Here is a 23,741-nt window from a genome sequence, read left to right as displayed (position 1 = left end):
AGTATTTATTCACTCTTGTGGCGCCTTTCAAATTTGTCCCGTTTTAAGTGGGCATCTGAATGTGTCTTTTAGAAAGGCAGTCTCCTTCATGTGGACTTGGTCCAGATCGTACTTGAGCTCAAACAAACAAGTCTTTTAGATACATGCAGGACAGGCTGGCATGCCAGCTCTAACCAAAGTGAGGGATGCACTGACAACCACTACAGACTTACACTACGAAGAGAAAGAAAATTTGAGCTGGTTCAGGACAGGGGATTGTACTTTGTTCAGTATATGAATGCTACTTCATGGAGCTTTTCCCTGTAGTTTGTTTGTTTGTTTGTTTTTATTTTATTTAAAATATGTATAAAATAGTACGGAGTTCAACCAACTAAACACAGCTGCAGTGTAGTTTTCAAATGCGGTGGTGTATTTTCAGATGTAGTTTTAATCAGATAGTCCTACACTTCAAGGCTTGTGTTTTATATTAATTTATCCCAGATTAGTTGAATAGTATCCATGGATGTTTGTTCTTCTACAGTGTAATCTGAATAGTGCCTGTTTTATGAGATCCAGTTCTACCAAAGTCAAATTTACATTAAGCAAAAACAATCATCAGCTCATGCTGTAGCCTTGTGTTTGCTCAGAAATTTCACAGGCAATGTGTTTCATGCTGTGCTTCAAATGTGGCAAAACAAAATGTTTGAAAATGAAATATATATGATATATGGGTTTTTCATTGTTATGGCTTTTGTTTCTCATTGAAATTCTTCCTGATTTAGATTGATTTTACAGGCTTTGGGCTATAGAGGTCAGCAAATCCTGTATATGGTGGTGCATGGCTACTGTGTAAACACATTCCTGTAAATACTGAACTTACATTTTCTAATTTAAAATTAAATGATATGATAGCATTCCAAAATACACTTCTTTTGTTTTCCTTATTTGATCTAAGTGGCCTGGCTGCTTAAAGAGATAGTCCACCCAAAAAATTGACATTCTGTCATCATTAATTTTCTTGCATGAAAAACAAAAGGGGATGTTTAGCAGAATGTCAGCCTCAGTTGCTATTCACTTTCATTGTATGGAAAAAAATATGAAGGTGAATGAGGCTGTCAATTTCTACATTACATTCTGCCGAACATCTCCTTTTGTTCAGGTTTAATATTAAAAAACATAGTCCTATATTTCTGATGAATCTTCATATCTTCAAAACATAAACATAAAAGGGTGATTTAAAATGATATTACAAAAATAAAACTAGTATGGTACATTGTAATCAATAAAAACATCCTGGCTACACTATACGTCTGTACTACTCAATGTCAGCATTGTTGCTGTTAACTAAAACCAAAACTATTAAAATGAGTTATTTTTAAATAAAGCTGACATGTATAACAATGTATAACAAAATAAAATATAAATATTAGCTGAAATACTTCAAAACGATGCCTTGGCAGCAAACTGAAATAAAATATTTAAGTTGAAGTACTAAAATGATTCAAACTAAACCTGAAATTAAAATTAAATTAAATATTCATGTAAAAACATAAATAATAAAAAATGTCAAACGCACATGAAAAAATGACTAAAACTTAAAACTAAAATTAAAGTCGCCATTCGTTTTCATCACATCGTTTTACCTACTATGAAAGTGAATCGTGACTGGGTACTGTCCTTCTGTCTAATATCTCATTTTCTGAGATATTAGGCGTCCTGCGTTTACCCAACAAAATGAATTACAACATAATTTTTAATATCGAGCGAACTGTGCCTTTAAATCGGCCTATTGCGGTCAAGTTTACAGGCTTTAAAACCCCTGTTGTTAGTGTTGCAAGTCGGCGATCTGATTGGGTAACGAATAACCACTAAAAACGTCCTTACTAAAAAAGACACCTGCTGATTGGTCCATGCAGCCCGGAGGCGGGACTTAGAATGACTGCCTGAAAGGCAACCTTGCCTAAATCGCCATTGAGAGCGAGAGCGTATTTGATATTGTAGATATTATCGGTTGAAGGCTAACCAGTGTTTACTGTTGAGACGAGGAGAAAAGGACAGCTCTACATAACACGGCTTTAGGGCATATAGACGTATTTGACAGGTTTAGATTGTGTGTGTTTACAAAAACATCGTTTCATATCTGTTTTCTGACACTTTTTGCCAGGGTTCTTTGTGTGTCGACAATGCTTTGTTTTTGTCCGTCAGGGTCTCTCATGATGATCGGATCATTTTAAATGAATGACAGAGATTTAGTCATTCTTTTTAAAAGGGCAGAAGACCGGTTGGAGTGATTAAGGGCGGAAAGGAGGGGATAGACAGGATTTCAACATTTAGACAACAAGGAGTTTGGAAAGGAGATGGGGAATTGTCTGAAATCTCCCACTTCGGATGATATCTCCTTGCTCCACGAATCACAGTCAGACAGGGCCAGTTTCGGTGACGCCAACGATCCGGATCAGGAACCACCACCTCCATATCAGGTAAACTAAAGAATAAACAAAGAAACTTTCCTTTTGGCTGAAATGCTGTGTCTCGAGTCCACGCTCCTGCTTTCTATTGTAAACATTCACGTTGCTATGTTCATAATCTGTAATATCTTGCAAAAACAAAAGCATACTAATATACGGAAACATAAATCAGCAGCACCAGGCTCCCGCAGGAGCTCCATCTGTTTAATTTCACCCTAGACAGTGTGCCATACTAAGTGATCACAGACCTGTTTTTGTGTCATTTTCCAGTGGATTGTGTTTTTGATAAGCACGCTTTAATTTGCTTTTCCAATGGGTGCTGGTGTTCTGTGGTAGTACTAGTTATTTATTATTTGCACTCCATACAATTAATAATCACATGTTAAATGAAGAAATAGCATCCATTTTTGAAGCAAATCTCTCACATCGTGCAGCTCAAGGGTTGAAATGCAAACAGAATGTCATTATAGGATAAATGCACTCTTTCTTGTGGTGCTGGGCTGTGTCTTTCAAGAGGAGGCACCTTTCTGCTGAACGCCAGCAAAAACCGTGCTCAGCTTTCTGTTTTGTGAAGTTATTGAATCTCTGGGGTACAAGATCAGACAAGGGTGTAAAAAAAAAAAAAACGAGCAGAAGAAGATGGCACCGTGCTGAATTCACCCAGCGTTTGTTAACAGCACTGCTGCTCTGTGCAATATTATGATGGCACGCTTCAGCCTATTGTCAGAATGTTGGACAGACAGGAGGTCTGTTTGAATCACGCAGTGGATGAAAAAATGCACAGGTCCCTTGAGAACCCAAATCATTCCCAATCTCAGCACATTCTTGTGTCGCGACGCTTGCCAAGAATGCTTGACGTTTTTTCCCCCAGAGTCTCAGGCAGGGAGCTAGAAGGGGCTGTCTGTGCTCTCAAGTATGCACGGAAACTGTTCTGATAATTTTTTTTAAGTTATAAAGGGATCTTTAAAATGCAGTAGTAGATAGTTGTAAATTGCCTCCTTCATATGCCTTCAAAAAACGTGCTTCAAATACTTTGCCGCTACTTCTTTCAGAACACAAAGATGCCGTCGTCCAAGTCTTTCTGTTAAAGGGATTATTCACCCAAAAATGAAAATTCTGTCATCTTTTATTCACTTGTCATTTACACAACACACGCAAACCTGTATGACTATCTTTTTTTCTGTGAAACACAAATGAAGATATGTTGAATGATATTTGAACCATTTTTGTTCATACAATGAAAGAACAGCACTGGACCCCATGCATTGACTTTCATTATATAGATTAAAAAAACACCTTATGACGTTTTTTTTGTGGTCTACAGAAGAAAGTCGTACAGGTTTGGAATGACATGAGGGTAAGTAAATGATGACAGAACTTTAATCTGAGTCTACTATCCCTTTAAGGTTTCTCTCATTACATGCCACATTAAGTGTGTGCAGAATAGGATAAGTATGTGTGCATGAATCTAATTTGCGTCATCAGGAAATGGAGCGGTAATGTTAGCAGAGGGCTCAACAGATTTTTTTTCAGCTTGTACAGTAGTTTAGATTTGCAATTTGCATTCAAATATCTATAAATCCATAAATGATATGATGAGCATTGCAATTTGAGTGGAAAGTTTTCATCAGCCATTATTCCAGGCTTTACTGTCACGTGATCCTTCAGAAGTCATTCTAATAAGAAACATTTCTTATTACTATATTGAAAACAGCTTGATATATTTTGTAATCATTTACATCTTTTTCTTTGAATGAAAGGTTTGAACAACAGCATGTATTTGAAACTAATTTTTTGTAACATTACAAATGTCTACTTTTTTTATTTAGTCAGTCAATTTATTTCGATTTTCTGTAAAGCATTTCCATTTAGGATTTCTGTACTAGTTGATGTCTTATCAATGCTCTCATGGTTCCTGGCTTTCTTTAGCTGCTATGTTAAGCAGCATTAGCACCATTGTATAAGGAGCTCAGAAGAGTTAGCCTAGTTTCACACCCTGTGACTCCGACAGAGACTAAACAGGTGAGAACGACTCTATTTCGGAATAACAGCCAGATCCCTTCTACTATGATCTGCATGACTGAACAGTAAATACAGTTCATGCAGTAAAGCCAAACTGCATTATTGTTTTGATGCTGTATTGTGAATCTAATTGAAACAGGAAGTGAACTTGAGGGAATGATGAGGAGATGGACAGGAGTGTAATATGAGGTCTTCCTGGTAGTTTGGAAAGCAGCTGACAGCATTTGCTGACTCATGCGTGAGGCTGGACGAGGTGAGATAAGCGTATCTGTGTGAGAGAGAAAGGCCATGTAGGTGCCAACATTAGAAATAGTGGAGGTTCCCATTAGCCTTACAAAAAGTGTTGTGGCTTGCTCACCTCTCTAGTCATCAGTCGATTCCTTTCTCTTTTTTTGGTTCATGCTGGTTACTTCATGCTGTAGTTGCTTCATCTAACAGGCTGCTTTCTCTGTTCTCTGACATGGAGGCCTCACGCCACCTAGTAGCCAGACAGCTCATTTTAAGTGGAAGTACTCAATCCTTATCCTGACTTTACCTGTCTGCTTTCTCCCACATGCACACACATACACACTAGATTCTTCAGACATGGGCACTTTTGGCCCTGTAGTCTTTTAGACAATACATTGTGAACTTTTCCACCAGTTCTCAGATGTGCTATTGTGTTTAATAGCATTTTATGTTGTACATGATGGTGGAAATTTACAATTTTGTCTTGCTAAGGCTAATTTTGTAGCTAGCATTATATGTATTCTAAATACAATTAAATACTTTCACACTTTTGATTGAAAATAAAACTATTCTGTTCACAATTTATATTTGCTTGTTTTATCATTTGTGAAGAAAATATTTAATCTCAAGCTCTTCACTGATGCTTTTAAAACTTAGAACTTAATTGAGGCAAAATTGTTTGACAGTAGAAATGATGCAGCTTAGAGACTTGTGTGACAATTGATAGAATAATATAGTAATACAATTAAAATAATAATGAAAAATAATTTCACACATATTGAAATGTTTATGGTAGAAAGTTATTAATATTTCTGTGATGGATTTTCATTCAGTACAGGTTTTCGTACAGAGTCCTAGTCACACGTTTATTTTTTATGTATTTTCAATGAGCCTTGTACAATACGGCGTTGAATGTAGGTCTGTCACTTACAATGTTTTTATTTTTATGAACTTTAATTACAGCAGTTTCTCTGACTAGGGTCTGTCGGATGGATCAATGTATGGATCAAATGTTTAGGGGTTCAAACCTGCAACCTTTCAGTTATCCGCTCAGGTCCTTAACACTAGACCTAAGTGGCTACTCACACCAATGAAGCTAAAACAATTAAAAACTCTTAACTAATTCTTCAAAACGGTAAAGCTTGTTGAGAATGACTGGAGTAAAGTGGGGAAGAAGGAGAGTATTTTCTCTGGCTGATACACTCATTGCTTATGAAAGAGGGATTTGAAGAAAGGTGTTGATTTCTATGAAGGGAAATCCATGCAGTTTACACAATGAACCATTCTTTGGAGATAAACGTCTACAAAGTGTAAAGAAACAGGCCTGCAGCTTTTAAAGTGTCAGAAACTAAACATTTAACCATTCAGTGCCCTGAATCTGTGTAACATTACATCTAGTACACAGTAAAAAATGTAAAACATCCATTTTAAAAGAAGTCTTATGATTTAAACACAGGAAATGCCATATCATTTGTACTTTTAAAGGATTCACTAAAAATGTATTTAGCTAGTGTACTGTATAAACAAGTAGTTGTAAGCAAATGTTCTCCCTGTAACCAAATTGTGCAGAAACTGTGCATGAGTACTTGTCTCTAAACCGTATGTCGATGTAATTTGGGTGTCACACTGCTTAAGAGCCCTTTTACACGCATGTACATGTATGTGTATTGACGAGAGTGTATTAGTGTTTGGTAATGGAGACCTGATTTTGTGCTGAGCTGGTACAGACTGTTTCTGCACCACTGACTTGAGTAGCACTCAAACAGCTGTTTGTTTAACCTTCCTGTGCTCAGATAAGCGTCCACCTCCTCAGTCCACTCACTGCTAAGAGAAGGAGGACAAAGTGTGGGAGACAGAAAAAAAAGAGAGAGTTGATTGCCCTTGAGTGGAGCAGGTGCAGAAAAATGTTGTTCCCGTAACACATGTCGATATATTTACATACACTTTGAAAGTTTAATTTCAGCCTGAATAAAACAAATTTGGGGGGGAAAATGTAATGTGAATGCTTTAGTTTGGGTGAAATCACAACAGAATGGTTTTTGTGAAGTTGGACTAAGATATTTAGATTTTTTTTTTCTTGCTCTTATAATTTTCGTTTAGATTTCATGCTCGAATAGCAGTCATATTTTTTCTTTGCATGACCATTTTCTGTCTGACCCTTATAATTAAGAATGAGCAGAATTGATGTTACTCTGGGGTCAGTTACGTTTTATATTTATTTAGGAAATGAATACTTCTAATCTGCAACAACACATTAAATTAGGGATGCACCGATATGAAAATTTTGCCCGATACCGATAACCGATTATTCTTTATTTTTGAAAGCCGATAACCGATATGTTGGCCGATAAATCTGTCCAAATTGTTATACATTTCTTGAGAGCCTGATTACAAAAAAGGTCTCATCATTAAAAGCCACATCCCAAACACTAAGCAGCCTAATTTGAACGGTGTACTAAAAGTAGCAGTGTTGGAGATGCTAAAGTAGCTCCTCCTCTTCATACTGTCTGTAGTCTCTGTCCACTGTGTAGGGCGGTTGAGCGTCTGGCTGAGTCATGCTAGCCTGTAGCTTTATTTTGGGCTAATCGAGTGAGGTACACCTACAGGAGTGTGAAGCACAGATGACTTCATTTCTATGTTTGTTGTGAAAGCACTGAATCAGCCTTGACATTGATTTGATTTCTGAAACAAAGATGAAGTCTTGACAGTGTTATCAGGAGTAACAGTTGTTTTACTGGTTTATAGTTTTTATAGATTTTGAGGCAGTAGAAGCATACAGTGTGATGAAGGTTTGGATTGTTTTGTTTAGTCCAGTGAGTCCAGAGAGGGAGTGGTGCTTTCAGCCTTTACTGGAACAGAGTAGAAGATGGACCGCTGGACGATTTGTCTGCTCCAGTAATGAGGGAGGGCCGGATACTGGACGACATGCTTTGTTTAGCACCCAAAGCCTACCAGACCAAACAGAATTCCCCACTCGCCAGCTCTCGTTTTTTTTCTTTTCCACGCTTCCTTCATCTCTTTGTCTCGGACTGTCTGTTTCTTTGAACCAATCAAATCATTCTCTCTTGCACTCGTGGTGTTGGAGTGTCTGATGCTGTTCATGTTGTTCTCAAACGAGCAATTTTAACAGTGTAGCTCTGTGCTCTTGATGCCTGAAATATGATATGTCCAAATAAATTGGTCTTGTAACATACTGTCTATTAGGATGCCTTTGTCTGGTAAATGTTTGAAGGTAGTATACAGTAGATTTATACCTCACTGCTTATAATACCCCACAATCCTATGTGTTTGAATGTGACGATTTTCTTTTTCTTGTCAGTGTTGTTTAATTGTATATTAACAAGGTAAGGGTTTGTTTTATTGATATATTTACAACTTGTAGGGTGTAACGATCCATCAATGTGGATCGATACATAGGGTTGTCACGATAAATGCAGTATTGTAATATCGCAGTCAGAGTTGGGTATAACGCATTACTGTATTGTAATTACTTTTCCTGATAACACAGTAATGTAATGCATTACATTTTTAGTTTATGTAATTTGATTACAATTACTGATGTCGATAAATTACGTTTCTTAATTTACAAATGCAGTTTTAAGAAGAAATATTAAGTAAAATGCGTTTTAAAATCATGTTTTGCGCATCAGTATGCCCTTTAATAAATCACCGGAGAATGCAAGCTAGAATGCAGATGAGTCGTACAACATTTAGATGCAATGAAAGGTTGCCTATAATATTTCAAAATGTTGCACTCGATTTCACATATTTTAGTCTGGCATTATAGTTTGGGAAAAGTCCAAGTAGTAAATGCGAGCTAAATACTTAATACTTAGTATTTAATAGTTAATAACACTTAGCAAATACTTAATACTTGCTGTCAAAAAATAGTGTTCACAAAACACTGATGTGACCTTTTTTAAATTGATGAGTCTCTATGATTTATTACAGTATTTCTACAGAGAAAGCATTATAGCATTTAAATATTTGCTTGGTTATATCAGTCTGGTTAAGTCAGTCTGAATCTTGTGTCCTTAATTATGTAATTGTTTTTAGTGCTACATATTTTATATATTTATATATAAAATATATATTATAAAATATTATTATTGTATAAAATTATTATAAACTATTATACAGTATATTCGATTTTATATTATATATTGTCAAATATTTTGTCTCATCTAAATTTCAAATTTTTGCTTTTTTGATCAGCCTGTTCAACATATTTTATAATATAAATTTTATTATCATATGAAAATTTTGCTTTGTTTGTTTGTTTAAACATCCTGACCAGCCCAAAAGGGCAACATATTATATATTTTATATTTATAATATTAAATTTAAATGTCATATCAAAACTTTGTTTTGTTTGTTTGAACATGCCAACCAGCCCAACATCTATATTTTTCGGCCATTAGCAGATGGGGCGAGTGTTTAGATTAATTTTGTTGTTCCGTTTGGTGATTCTAGTGCCACAAAAATGATATACATTGTCTTTAAGATGTACCTTAATACATAAACGCTGCCTGTGAAGTCATTGACTGACTAGGCAGCGACTCAGCCTTTGTTAGCTTTCCATAAAGTGAAACACAAGAGTTTCAGAGAATGTTTCAGAGAAGACGACGCCACCGTTGTCAGAGCGATCATGTTTCGAGTTTACTTCCAGCTAAACACACACACACCTTTATTTTCTGGACCACAGAGTGCCGACCATTACATTATGAGTGTGTACGTGCCTTACAAATATTCTTTCTATTGGTAGTGTCTTTAGCCAGTGTGCAAATAATTGTGTATTTAAATAGGTAGTGTAACCTGTCTGATGTGTCCGTCATGTGATTGTATTCAATATGGCCGTTGCGTGACCTAATTCTCAAGTGAGCGCTGAACCTGATCTTAGAGCTCACCTTTAATCTGATCTGAAAACAGAACTCTGCACTACGCCATGGTTGCTTTTCCCAGCAGCACCTCTGAGTCCTCCGGCCTGGTTTCTACAGAACATGTCTCACTCCTGCCTATGGGCTTTACTCCCCTGTGTGGAAACCTGTCTTAATTCTGATTAATCGTTATAGTGGTGCGTGCCTATATGAATGTGGGTTAGAAGTTTATAATGTAAAGGAAGTAATAAATATCTGCAAAGTATGATTATCCATGGAGCAATATCTGTAGATTTGGCCATGTGTGGCTGTTCTGAGCCAAAGCAGTGTTGTTGTTTTTTTTTGTTGTTCCCAAGACTGCGAGGGCTCAGAGTGTGAAACCTCCAGTCCAATAACCATCAACACCACCATTTACAAATCATCACTCATTTACATGGCTAGTTTATTGTAGGGTTTTAAAGGGAGATGTGATCTGAACTCCAGGGTACAATTGTTGACACCTGAAACAATATATTAATGTCCTCTCGGGTTTAGTGGTAATTTAGTGGTATTATGCTTGTAATGGTGGTTAGGTTCATACAGATTATGCACAGGGGTATGTACATTTATGAGAAAAGAGAGGTATGTAATATTGTAAGCAGAACAGTAAGATGTTAAACATTTAGAAAATAATAAAAAAGAGATAAAAACTTACTACACACTATATGTGTGTGTATATTAGGGCTGCTTGATTATGGCAAAAATCATAATCACAATTATTTAACATGACTGAGTGGGCCACAATACCAAAACTATGTATATATGTTTGTGTGTGTATGCACAAAATTCTATTCATTTCTATTTTTTATATTTTTTTATTATATATAATTTATGTTGTGTGTGTGTATGTATGTATATATATATATATATATTTCTATTTTAGATTTTTATTAAATGTTCATTTCTATGTATTATTGCATATTTATTTTTTATACGTTTTATTATTATACATTATAATTTATATAACTGAAGTCCTGAAGAAGCTGCATAACATTTATTTTAAATATATTCATCAGGAGAGTGCTAAAAAAATAACGATCATGGGTGTGAAAACTGTAAAAAAAAAAAAAAAAAAAGGTCTCATAAGAACTGTTATACAGATTTTACAGTGTATAACAGAAGTTTTGCTCTTTATGAAATTCAAATAAATGCTTATATTTTGATTCTCATTTGCTATGAACGGTACTGTGACATCTACTTGTTCTAAAGACAGCCTTAAATACCTTATTTGCCGTTTTTAGCAGAATGCATAGCACACAGAGCTTAAGCATGCTCACAGTCTCCCAAACAGCATTCATTAGTGAATGCTGAGCAGGCGCCTGTCTCAATGGGAGCTATTGTTCACCTCCCTCTCTTCATAAGTACCCTTTGGACTCAATATGGTCCCATTTGGGCTTCTCACATCAAAATGGTGCAAAAAGGGAGAGATCGCCCCCTAGTGGAGCTTTAGTTGCACGTGCCTCAAATATTAAAATGCTTACTCATAACTGTATTATGAGCTAAAGCATTATTTAGCTGTGTAGTCAATTCTGGATTTGCTTGGTCATATATGACTTTGCGTTGTATTGAGTTGCATAGAAGAGGTTAAAGATTTCAAACCTAATCCATGAATATTCACTATTGTTATATGTTCTTATGCCATAAGTGTGTGTGTTTTCAGGAGCAGATCCATGTGCCTGTGTATCACCCCACTCCCAGCCAGGCCCGGCTGGCAACCCAACTGACTGAAGAGGAGCAGGTGCGGATCGCTCAAAGGATCGGCCTCATCCAGCATCTTCCCAAAGGTGTCTACGATCCAGGCAGTGACGGCACTGAGAAGAAGATTAGAGAGTAAGTAATGAGACTGTGTACCTGTCTCTTTGTTTCTTAGTTATATTAAAGGTATTGAAGGCACCATCTAGGAGCACCATTTTTTTTCAATCTAGCTCAAAAACTTAAATTCCTTTCCTTTCACTATAAATATGCACATGAAAGCACAGCATATTTATAGTGAAATGAATCCGCTTAAGCTGAAATCTGCTATTACTATGACTATGGTAGCATGTTAAATTATGAGATTATTTAAATGTTTAACAGCATTAGGCCTACATTTATAATGCATTGCTTTATGGAATTTAATTATCATCAGCGAGGATGTAATAAATTGTTCAAAAGTGACAGTAAATGCATTTACAAATGTTGCAAAAGATTTCAATTTTAAATAAATGCTGTTTTTTTCTTTACTTTCTATTCATCATAGAATCCTGGAAAGATGTATCACTGTTTCCACAAAAATATTAAGCAGCACAACCATTTTCAACATTGGCAGTAATATATGTTTAAGCAGCAAATCAGCATATTAGTATAATTTCTGAAAGATCGTGTGACACTGAAGACTGGAGTAATGGCTGCTGAAAATTCAGCTTTGCCATCACAGGAATAAATTACATTTTAAAATTAGTGCTGTCAATCAATTAAAAAAAATGAACTAATGTACATTTCTTCTGAAATTAATCGCGATTAATCTCACCTAACATTAAAGTTTTTAAATATACTTTTATTTTGCTATAATTTCACATTCAATCTTCAAATTAATGTAGAAACAACATACAGTATATTTGTTTAAAGGCATCCACAATACTACTTATGTCGCTATGAAATTGTTTTTCCCCCTAATATTTAACCACTGACTATAGGCATTCATATAGTATAAATGAGCTATAACTTTTAACATTTATTAGACTTAAAGAAAAAAAAAAACTTCTAATTTAAGTGAACTTAAAACAATCTTCACATAACCCCATTATAAAAAATATACCTGTGCCCTTCAGCAAGTAGGAAATATACAGAAATTGAATAAAGTTATCAAACACTAAATTCTAAATTAAATCGAGATGATTCCTTAAACAAGTTATTGATTTCTTGTTTGTTTGTTAGTTTTTTTTCTTTTGTTCTTTGATTTACAGACATCACAGCAGCTTGGTTATTAGGTTATTTTGGCTGCTGAACATGACGCGGATCTGACATGCATCGTATTTTCTCACTACTCTTTACCTTTTCTGAGTCTGACCCACTTGTGAATCGTGTTGTGTTATAGATGAGGGAGACAGTGCTGGGGTGCTCCAGGACAGTTTTACAAACCACTGCATTTCAGAGTCATGTTCTAACTGTGACTCATATGTAACAAACATTTACATGCATGCACAGTTTAAGGCAACTTTAATCGCCTTCCTGGGAACTTCATGACTTAACTGATGACATAACTATGACATTGCATGCTCGTCACCTGTACTTTTTCCACGCTCGTTTGACTCACGCCTGGCGCTGAGGCGAAGTTGGAGTGTGTGTCTGAAAGTCTCCCGTTTGATGTGGTCGTAAAGATGTTCTGCGTCTAAATAAACACAATTCTTGACAAGAAAAAAAGAGAGAAGCAGCAGTTGTGAGTGGGGTGGTCAACCCTGGCTCCACCCCTGCGTTAATTACGTTAAATATTTTTAACTCGTTAACCTGAAAAAATGTATCCCCTACGTTAATGCACTAATTTTGACAGGACTATTTAAAATATATTCAAATAGAAAACTAATATTTCTTTCTCTCTTTTTATATTTTATTATTGATTTTTTTTTTACTGTATTTTGATCAAAAATCGGCAGCCTTGGTGAGCATGAGATATTTCTTTCAAAAACATTAAAAGATCATAACAACCCCACATTTTTAAATGTTGGTTTATATATTCCCAGAATGCTCAAATTTAAATGAAGCCAAGCAACCTGAAGCAGGTTTACAAGATGTAAACCTTAATGAGGACGTCTCAGAAGTGTCTGTTCCTGACCATTCTGTTGTTCGACTATTGAATTATTTTTGAATTACAGTTCAGTAAATTCATCTTCCTGTCATTCTAATTCAATTTCCGATTCAACATCCGGCAGGGTGTGACCAACTTTTAAATTCTGCATTATGCCAGACTCTGTCAGCAGCCTATGGAAATGCTGTGCCCTTTGTTGCCAAGCTTATCGTGGTGCGTGTTAACACGTTCTCTCTTTGCGCAGGTGTGTGATCTGCATGATGGACTTTGTGTACGGAGACCCCATCCGGTTCCTCCCCTGCATGCACATCTACCACCTGGACTGCATAGATGACTGGCTGATGAGGTCCTTCTATTTAAAATATATTCAAATAGAAAACTAATATTTCTTTCTCTCTTTTTATATTTTATTATTGATTTTTTTTTTTACTGTATTTTGATCAAAAATCGGCAGCCTTGGTGAGCATGAGATATTTCTTTCAAAAACATTAAAAGATCATAACAACCCCACATTTTTAAATGTTGGTTTATATATTCCCAGAATGCTCAAATTTAAATGAAGCCAAGCAACCTGAAGCAGGTTTACAAGATGTAAACCTTAATGAGGACATCTCAGAAGTGTCTGTTCCTGATCATTCTGTTGTGTGACTATTGAATTATTTTTGAATTACAGTTCAGTAAATTCATCTTCCTGCCATTCTAATTCAATTTCCGATTCAACATCCGGCAGGGTGTGACCAACTTTTAAATTCTGCATTATGCCAGACTCTGTCAGCAGCCTATGGAAACGATGTGCCCTTTGTTGCCAAGCTTATCGTGGTGCATGTTAACACGTTCTCTCTTTGCGCAGGTGTGTGATCTGCATGATGGACTTTGTGTACGGAGACCCCATCCGGTTCCTCCCCTGCATGCACATCTACCACCTGGACTGCATAGATGACTGGCTGATGAGGTCCTTCACGTGTCCCTCCTGTATGGAGCCTGTAGATGCTGCCTTGCTCTCGTCCTACGAAACTAACTGACTACTCCCTGCACTGATCCCCGCCGTACATACACACACACACACATACACAACCCTTGCGTCCTGTCCTCACACGGCCCTTTGCATAAAGAGACAAACTGTCTGCTCGCCTTGGGTGTGGGATGGTGTGCCTGTGGCATCATGGGATAAAGGAGGCCACAGTGATAATTAAACCTCTTCTGCATTGTCCTGCTGGACGGGGAAATCTGCAGGAGCCATTTTGCACCCTGAAAACTGTATCATGTGATTCCTTTGTCTCTCATTGACGACACCTAGACAAGCCGGTCACGCACCTTTCCACTATAGCAACACTTACACTGGAAGAAGACGAACCTACTGGAGGACTTTTAAAAATGCATCTTTAACATTCAGTCTCTATTTCTTTCTTTCTTTCTCGGTGTCTGTTTCCATAAAGGGCTCGTTTCATTTCTGCTGAAGCTGCAGTGGAGCAAAACAAATGGCACTGCACATACACACACACAAAGAAAGAAGAAAAAAAAGCTTCATCATGAATTTTTGCACTTTTGACTCAAAGAATTAAGCCCACACACACACACATACACAACCCTTGCGTCCTGTCCTCACACGGCCCTTTGCATAAAGAGACAAACTGTCTGCTCGCCTTGGGTGTGGGATGGTGTGCCTGTGGCATCATGGGATAAAGGAGGCCACAGTGATAATTAAACCTCTTCTGCATTGTCCTGCTGGACGGGAAAACTGCAGGAGCCATTTTGCACCCTGAAAACTGTATCATGTGATTCCTTTGTCTCTCATTGACGACACCTAGACAAGCCGGTCACGCACCTTTCCACTATAGCAACACTAACACTGGAAGGAGACGAACCTACTGGAGGACTTTTAAAAATGCATCTTTAACATTCAGTCTCTATTTCTTCCTTTCTTTCTCTGTGTCTGTTTCCATAAAGGGCTCGTTTCATTTCTGCTGAAGCTGCAGTGGAGCAAAACAAATGGCATTGCACATACACGGTTCAGTGTAGTAACACAACAAAAAATGTATTTACCGTCACAAAACATTGAAGTCTTTGAAAGTCTGAAGGTGGCTATGAGGTCAGCCTGGAGTGATTAATGCGATATAACCGTAGTGACTCACGAAAGTACACATATAAGTGTGCGAAACTGCTCAATAATGATAATTTCACCTTTGCTGGTGCACTGGTGTGTTTAGTTAACTTTATTGTAAATAGTGCAATGATATGTTTTAGTGACTTTTATTTTACATTCTCAGTACCAGATACTTTAAAATAAGTCTTTGACATCATAAGGGACTCATAAGCTTAGAAAAAAAAATGTTGAATCCTCATGGATGCACACAAAGAAAGAAGAAAAAAAAGCTTCATCATGAATTTTTGCACTTTTGACTCAAAGAATTAAGCCCAGCTTGAGCACACATGTGCACGCATGAATCATCACGCAAGACTTTTGTTTAACCACATGTAAGCTTTTGAGTTTGTAGGTTTGTTTGGATGTTTTAAACTACTCAATGAACACTTCAGCTACCCAATGTGTGTTGAGAAATTTGCATTTCTCTCTATCGCTTGTGAGCACCAAGTCTGAATGGATTTGGTGCAGCAATTAAATTATGTAAATTATTTTATATATATATATATATACTGTATATAAATATTAATTAAAACCTATAAATAAGTTATAATTGTTCTATAAGTAATAATAATAATAAATTAAATTTTATATATATATATATATATATGTGTATATGTTGTTGTTTTTTTTATTATATATATAAGACTTTTTTCCAGCATTACATAGTTTTTGCTCTTGCATTAACGTGTCACAATAATGGCTGATCTCACATATTGGTCAAGCTGAAACGTTTTGTTGCTTTTTGCTTTGTGAATCATGTTTTTTTTTTTCTTTTCTTTTAACATCATCAATACTGTTCAGTGTAGTAACACAACAAAAAATGTATTTACCGTCACAAAACATTGAAGTCTTTGAAAGTCTGAAGGTGGCTATGAGGTCAGCCTGGAGTGATTAATGCGATATAACCGTAGTGACTCACGAAAGTACACATATAAGTGTGCGAAACTGCTCAATAATGATAATTTCACCTTTGCTGGTGCACTGGTGTGTTTAGTTAACTTTATTGTAAATAGTGCAATGATATGTTTTAGTTACTTTTATTTTACATTTTCAGTACCAGATACTTTAAAATAAGTCTTTATGACATCATAAGGGACTCATAAGCTTAGAAAAAAAAAATTTGAATCCTCATGGATTCAGCCAAGTAATATATGAGTATTTTCCCCTCTTGCAATTTGCAATTTGAATATAAGACCACGGGCATTATGATCACACCCAAAGCTGGGATGCGCTTGAATAGCTGTTTAATGTTTTTTTTAAATGAAAGATGGTTTATGCTTAGTGAAATTATGCCCAGCCCTCTCGCTGTCTATAAAAGAAAGCACAAGAGAGCATAGAAGCCAAGCCTCTATGTTTCTTAACTCAAATTTTATCTAAAGACAAAGTAATTGCTAGAAATTAGAAGTGGTAGTAGGTAATGCACCTTTGGCATTAAATCTGTCCCCTGAATTAATCAAAACGGGAGGGGGGAAAAGTTCTGGTGGTTAGTGGCTGCTATTGAAGTGAAGATTTTCGAATATTATATTTATACATTTTTCTGGAAATATACAAAAAGATTTTCAAAAAGCATTTTAATTATTGAAATTTACATCATATTTACATAATACATAATGCATAATAACTATAATTGTGGCAACCTGACCTGACCTGACCTGAAAGTCCCTGAAATTGCTCCTCTATATATATTTACATACGCACCAATTTATATACGCAAATACATATTTGTTTAATATCTGCTGTCCAGCAGTATAGTTTGCATAGACACCCAGCAAACTGCCAGTAACACAAAACCTCATTAGGTACACTTTTAACAAATAAGGTTCAGGTGGAACAACTGCTGATCGGCACATTAAAAAGGTGCGTTTTGAAATACTTTGTATGTGACCGGGAGCAAAAAAGGCCATTGGCACATCATCTATCAGCATTGCTAGACACGGTTGAGCAGGCAGCTCCATTACTATCACAATATGACAAGGATACATCAGATAATCTGGGATGATAATTTTCAGCAACTTTGTCAAATCCTTCTGCCAGTTCAGAGGCTCCACATTTCTATTTTTATTTTACTATATCCACATTGGTTATTTCAGCAGTTAGAATCACATATCCATTATTGTGTGTACATGATTATATGTGTACATAGTTAATGTTTCAAAATCTATCTATCTATCTATCTATCTAATGTCTGCAAACTCTGCTCATCATATTTTGTGTATTTGTGACACAACCCCCAGTGCTTGCAGAAAGTGGAAGGAAGCTGCACTTGAATTGAGTTCTGTGCTGTCAGTCACTGCAACCACAAATGAATTTATCTTGAAAATGGAAAGCAAAATGCACAGCAGTTCTTCCCAAAAGTCTGATAAAAGTGCCCCTGTTGACTGGCCAGTGGCTCACCACCATGGGGCTTTTGGACACATTGTATCACCCCTTCTGTGGGAAAACATAGTTTTCAAGTGGCACTCCACCTGGCAGCTGCTGACAAGCTCTTGTAACGCTCATAAATTACAAAGCAGCAAACTTGTTATATTGGCCACAAAATCAATGACGCTTTGGCTGTAATGCAATGGGTGTTTTATTCAGCATTCTGCATTAACTTTCAAACATAAAGCAAGATAGGTTGGCCAGACTGGTTTTGTTTAAGTCAAAAATACTATTTGACATCACTGAACCAACAATTTATATCAACAAATGTATTTTTATGGGTTATATCAGGTAGAAATAGCTCTTTAAGTGAATATTTCCAGGTTACCACTTTTTTACAGTGTATTTTTTGCATATTGAATTTAAATTGGTTTAAAGGGGTCATATGATGCGATTTCAAGTTTTCCTTTCTCTTTGGAGTGTTACAAGCTCTTGGTGCATAAAGAAGATCTGTAAAGTTGCAAAGACTAAAGTCTCCAATCCAAAGAGATATTCTTTATAAAAGTTAAGAGTCAGCCACGCCCCCCTAAAACGGCTCGTTCTAACACACCCCCACATGTCTACATCACAATGTGGGAAGATTTCTTGCACTTTGAACGTGAGTGTATGATTTAATGTCAATATAAAGCATTTTTATTAAATAGCATGCACTTTTGAGTCTTAAAATGTAGGATTAGGCCTATACTCAGTTTGACCTGAATAAGACGTGCCTTGTCATGAAAAGGTCCAAATATCTTTTTACTTATGCCACAGTATTTGTTAAATATTAATATTTTTTACATTAGACCTTTTCATTCGAATTTTAAAGATATATATATAGGCTATATAACTACAGCTACATATAACTACTAACTAACTAACTACAGCTACATCATTTTTTATAAAAAGCTTTAATTAGCACTTTTGTTTTTTAACAGTTTTGGCCACAAAATCAATGACGCTTTGGCTGTAATGCAATGGGTGTTTTATTCAGCATTCTGCATTAATTTTCAAACATAAAGCAAGATAGGTTGGCCAGACTGGTTTTGTTTAAGTCAAAAATACTATTTGACATCACTGAACCAACAATTTATACCAACAAAAGTATTTTTATGGGTTATATCAGGTAGAAATAGCTCTTTAAGTGAATATTTCCAGGTTACCACTTTTTTACAGTGTATTTTTTGCATATTGAATTTAAATTGGTTTAAAGGGGTCATATGATGCAATTTCAATTTTTCCTTTCTCTTTGGAGTGTTACAAGCTCTTGGTGCATAAAGAAGATCTGTAAAGTTGCAAAGACTAAAGTCTCAAATCCAAAGAGATATTCTTTATAAAAGTTAAGAGTCAACCACGCCCCCCTAAAACGGCTCGTTCTAACACGCCCCCACATGTCTACATCAGGATGTGGGAAGATTTGCATAATGCCGCCCAAATGTTCACGCAAAGAAAGAAGGCTTAACTTTTATTCTCGCTGTAGTATTGTTGTTGCCGCCGCCATGTCGTGAAGGCGCTGTGTTTCGTTGTGAAAGCGAAACTAATTTGGTTGGCCTTCCAAAAGAGGACGATACCTATACAAAAAGATTTTCAAAAAGCATTTTAATTATTGAAATTTACATCATATTTACATAATACATAATGCATAATAACTATAATTGTGGCAACCTGACCTGACCTGACCTGAAAGTCCCTGAAATTGCTCCTCTATATATATTTACATACGCACCAATTTATATACGCAAATACATATTTGTTTAATATCTGCTGTCCAGCAGTATAGTTTGCATAGACACCCAGCAAACTGCCAGTAACACAAAACCTCATTAGGTACACTTTTAACAAATAAGGTTCAGGTGTAACAACTGCTGATCGGCACATTAAAAAGGTGCGTTTCGAAATACTTTGTATGTGACCGGGAGCAAAAAAAGCCATTGGCACATCATCTATCAGCATTGCTAGACACGGTTTAGCAGGCAGCTCCATTACTATCACAATATGACAAGGATACATCAGATAATCTGGGATGATAATTTTCAGCAACTTTGTCAAATCCTTCTGCCAGTTCAGAGGCTCCACATTTCTATTTTTATTTTACTATATCCACATTGATTATTTCAGCAGTTAGAATCACATATCCATTATTGTGTGTACATGATTATATGTGTACATAGTTAATGAGTATTGTTGCCGCCGCCATGTCGTGAAGGCGCTGTGTTTCGTTGTGAAAGCGAAACTAATTTGGTTGGCCTTCCAAAAGAGGACGATACCCGCGTCGTCATGCCTAGAGCTGATCCGTGCTGGTCACTGAGGAAATACATCAACTTAGTGCTGTGGATCGCCGGATCGGCTTTCACCGTGGACGAAGCGGAGTCCAGCCCGGGGTCGTCACATGTGGTTGCCGCAAGCCTGCCCACCACCGCTCACTAAAGCCGGACTCCGCTCACTCTAGCCTGCCGTGTGTGACGCTCTGTTTCATTGTGAAAGCGAAACTACTTTGTTTGGCCTTCCAAAAGAGGACACGACTAGAAATCAGTGGTTAAGTTGTATTTACAACACTGTTCCAGAACAATTTAACCCAAATATTCAGATGTGTGCAGCACATTTTATGTAGGACTTTTTCCTGATCCTGGTAAAGTAGACTACAATGGCGGTTGTTCTGACTCACAGACTGTAGCATCATATGACCCCTTTAAATAAGCACTGGTGTTGGAAAGCAATTACACACAAACTATTTTGTTATACTTATGTAAAACATGACATAAAGATATATGCACACAAATAAACACATTCTGAATCAATACAATGACTAACGAGAATTTTTCTAACATGAAAGATTTTGACACTCAGTGACTGGGACAAAACAAAATACTGCAGTTGAGCAATTAAACAGACATTGGAAAAACAATCAGACACAGGCCCGGGCAAACAGTTTGTGAAATGCAGATGAAAGGTCTGCCACATGATGCTCCCTCATGTCTCCAGTTTGTTAAAATCGAACTGATCTTGTAGCAGGGTGACTTAAAATAAAATATGAATGGATGAATGAATAAATAGATACATTATACAAATATTTTTTATAATTTTTTTTATAAATTATAAATTGTATTGTATTGTATGTTTTTCTATGTGACCAATTATGTGTTTAAAATAGAATTACTGAATGAGAAAAAAGGAACTCCAACATTCATCTGAATTAACCCTTATGCAATTAATTTTTCCTAGTATTAAAATAATAAAAAGGTCTCTCTTAAAATATTCTCATGTATAAAAATATTATACTTTGCATTGGTCATTCAGTCCATTTTGAAAACCTACACAAGACGACTTAAGCAGCTGTTCGCATATAACTGTTAACTATCAGCTCAATCAAACTCTCCTGAAAGGTCAGATGTGGAGACCTCTACACCCACATTTGCTACAATCTATGAACAATACATCACTGTAGCCACACTGTAAAAAGTGATGACCAGCAATTGTTACCTTTAAGAGCTATTTCTACCTGATTGAACCCATAAGATTGAGTTTTGCTGGTATAAATTAGTCACCATTTTTAGGTTACCGTTTTTTCAGTGCGGGATGTATGCAAATATATGCATATATAGAGAATATATGCTTATACAATATAGTCTGTCTCGACATGATTGAGGATGCAGGGTCATCATCTTTGCTTTCATATTTTTAAACACTGACAACTATCAAAATCTTTAGTAATATCTTTATTTTTCCATTGTGTCATCGTTGACTTTCGATTTAACATTATAATGCTATACATTCAACATATTAAATATTGATAAAGTTATTGTTTTGACTAACCCGCACACAGTTCTCCCAAATTACATAAAAAGCTTTCTTTTTTCATTGTAAACTATGCGTGAATTATAAACTGACCATAGATATGCCCAAACATGTCTAGAGTGTTTGCATATTTAGACGTTGTTTTATTTACCTTTTTCTCCTTGAAGTCAATACAAACCCGTGCCGAGAGTTGAATAATTGTCATAAATGTAATTCATTAGATTTGATGGCTAAAGCTTGATCAAGCATCGTGCGTTTCTAGAAGATTTTACGCAGCCGCGCAACCAGGAAGAAGACCAGTGCATGGCATCTCCATAAACAAGAAAACTGCGTTTTGAAACGCCAAACACCCTATAAGTGTCGTCTTCACACGCAGAGTAAGATTGAAGAGAATCGTGAGCGTTTTTACACCGAAAGCGCCTAAATTTGAAAATCTTGGCACTGCGCACCGGACTGTTTCCTCCCACCGATCTAACGGATTTCTGCTGCTGCTCGACCATGAAAACCCTCAGAGAGTCACCATTTTATCATTCATCGTCTGTCTTTATATTCTGCAAGCGTAATAACAACAATCAGTGCATCCACGACGCACGAACTCTAAAATAAAAGCGCATTGCTTATCCAAGCAAATATGGCACATTATTACATACGAATTCGTGGTTGAAACGTGTCCACTCGCTCCTGTCTGTAGTCTGGTTTTGAAATGAATGACTGCCACACACCACACGTCAAAATATTTGTTTTAGATTATTGCGAGAGAAAGCACATATTTAGATTTCATTGTGCATGCGTTTCTGTTGCTGTTTCGATGTGGTAACAAATAAGGACGTTCGAGATTATAAAAAGGATCTTTTACACCGAAAGCGCCTAAATTTGAAAATCTTGGCACTGCGCACCGGACTGTTTCCTCCCACCGATCTAACGGATTTCTGCTGCTGCTCGACCATGAAAACCCTCAGAGAGTCACCATTTTATCATTCATCGTCTGTCTTTATATTCTGCAAGCGTAATAACAACAATCAGTGCATCCACGACGCACGAACTCTAAAATAAAAGCGCATTGCTTATCCAAGCAAATATGGCACATTATTACATGTGAATTCGTGGTTGAAACGTGTCCACTCGCTCCTGTCTGTAGTCTGGTTTTGAAATGAATGACTGCCACACACCACACGTCAAAATATTTGTTTTAGATTATTGCGAGAGAAAGCACATATTTAGATTTCATTGTGCATGCGTTTCTGTTGCTGTTTCGATGTGGTAACAAATAAGGATGTTCGAGATTATAAAAAGGATCTTTTAATAATCTAGTTTAAAACACAGGTTTCAAGTCCCTAGATATGTAATCTTTGAATTCATTGTTTCATACATTTAGGAGATAAAACGTGTAGCCTATACCCTTTCATAAAAATGGATTTAATGACTATAAAATGTATAGAAGTACTAAAATACAGGCCTTGCACTTTGAACGTGAGTGTATGATTTAATGTCAATATAAAGCATTTTTATTAAATAGCATGCACTTTTGAGTCTTAAAATGTAGGATTAGGCCTATACTCAGTTTGACCTGAATAAGACGTGCCTTGTCATGAAAAGGTCCAAATATCTTTTTACTTATGCCACAGTATTTGTTAAATATTAATATTTTTTACATTAGACCTTTTCATTCGAATTTTAAAGATATATATATAGGGTATATAACTACAGCTACATATAACTACTAACTAACTACAGCTACATCATTTTTTATAAAAAGCTTTAATTAGCACTTTTGTTTTTTAACAGTCTCCGATCAGTTACATAGTTACATGACTTTTATTTTAGAAATTGAAAACATGTCTATCATAATTCGGACAGAAACATAGTAGCCTAAGTGTGGAGTCATTGACTCCTACAATATTTTAAAGGTGAGAAAAATGTTGCTAATTCTCGTCAAATCAATTTTAGGACAATGGAAATGAGGCTATATTCATTTATTTACGCATTTTCACTACAATGAAAGCTAA

General features: G+C 36.2%; 1 protein-coding gene across 3 annotated transcripts; it reads left to right on the top strand.

The window, feature by feature from the left end:
- The first annotated feature begins 1,951 nt into the window (after positions 1 to 1,951).
- LOC107548166 (RING finger protein 11) lies at positions 1,952 to 14,932 on the top strand. 3 transcript variants are annotated; one of them, XM_016228748.1, is made up of 5 exons: positions 1,952 to 2,089; positions 2,185 to 2,459; positions 11,274 to 11,443; positions 13,642 to 13,743; positions 14,350 to 14,932. In XM_016228748.1, the coding sequence occupies exons 2-5, from the start codon at positions 2,337 to 2,339 to the stop codon at positions 14,417 to 14,419; spliced, it is 465 nt and encodes a 154-aa protein (XP_016084234.1). In that variant the 5' UTR covers positions 1,952 to 2,089; positions 2,185 to 2,336; the 3' UTR covers positions 14,420 to 14,932. The 3 variants fall into 3 exon arrangements, with proteins under 3 accessions (XP_016084234.1, XP_016084225.1, XP_016084243.1); XM_016228739.1 differs by having other exon boundaries at positions 1,952 to 2,459; XM_016228757.1 differs by lacking the exon at positions 13,642 to 13,743 and having other exon boundaries at positions 1,952 to 2,459; positions 14,248 to 14,932.
- The last annotated feature ends 8,809 nt before the right edge of the window (positions 14,933 to 23,741 follow it).

This window comes from Sinocyclocheilus grahami, unplaced genomic scaffold (assembly GCF_001515645.1).
Source record: "Sinocyclocheilus grahami isolate Dianchi unplaced genomic scaffold, SAMN03320097.WGS_v1.1 scaffold16.1, whole genome shotgun sequence".
Classification (NCBI taxonomy): domain Eukaryota; kingdom Metazoa; phylum Chordata; class Actinopteri; order Cypriniformes; family Cyprinidae; genus Sinocyclocheilus; species Sinocyclocheilus grahami.
This window is presented reverse-complemented; position numbering and strand designations above follow the sequence as displayed.

Bases quoted from the DNA above. Each gene is read 5' to 3' on its own strand.
- LOC107548166 (XM_016228748.1), top strand. From the start codon at position 2,337: ATGGGGAATTGTCTGAAATCTCCCACTTCGGATGATATCTCCTTGCTC. The intron at 2,460-11,273 runs GTAAACTAAAGA...GTGTGTTTTCAG, and splicing joins AACCACCACCTCCATATCAG to GAGCAGATCCATGTGCCTGT. The intron at 11,444-13,641 runs GTAAGTAATGAG...CTCTTTGCGCAG, and splicing joins ACTGAGAAGAAGATTAGAGA to GTGTGTGATCTGCATGATGG.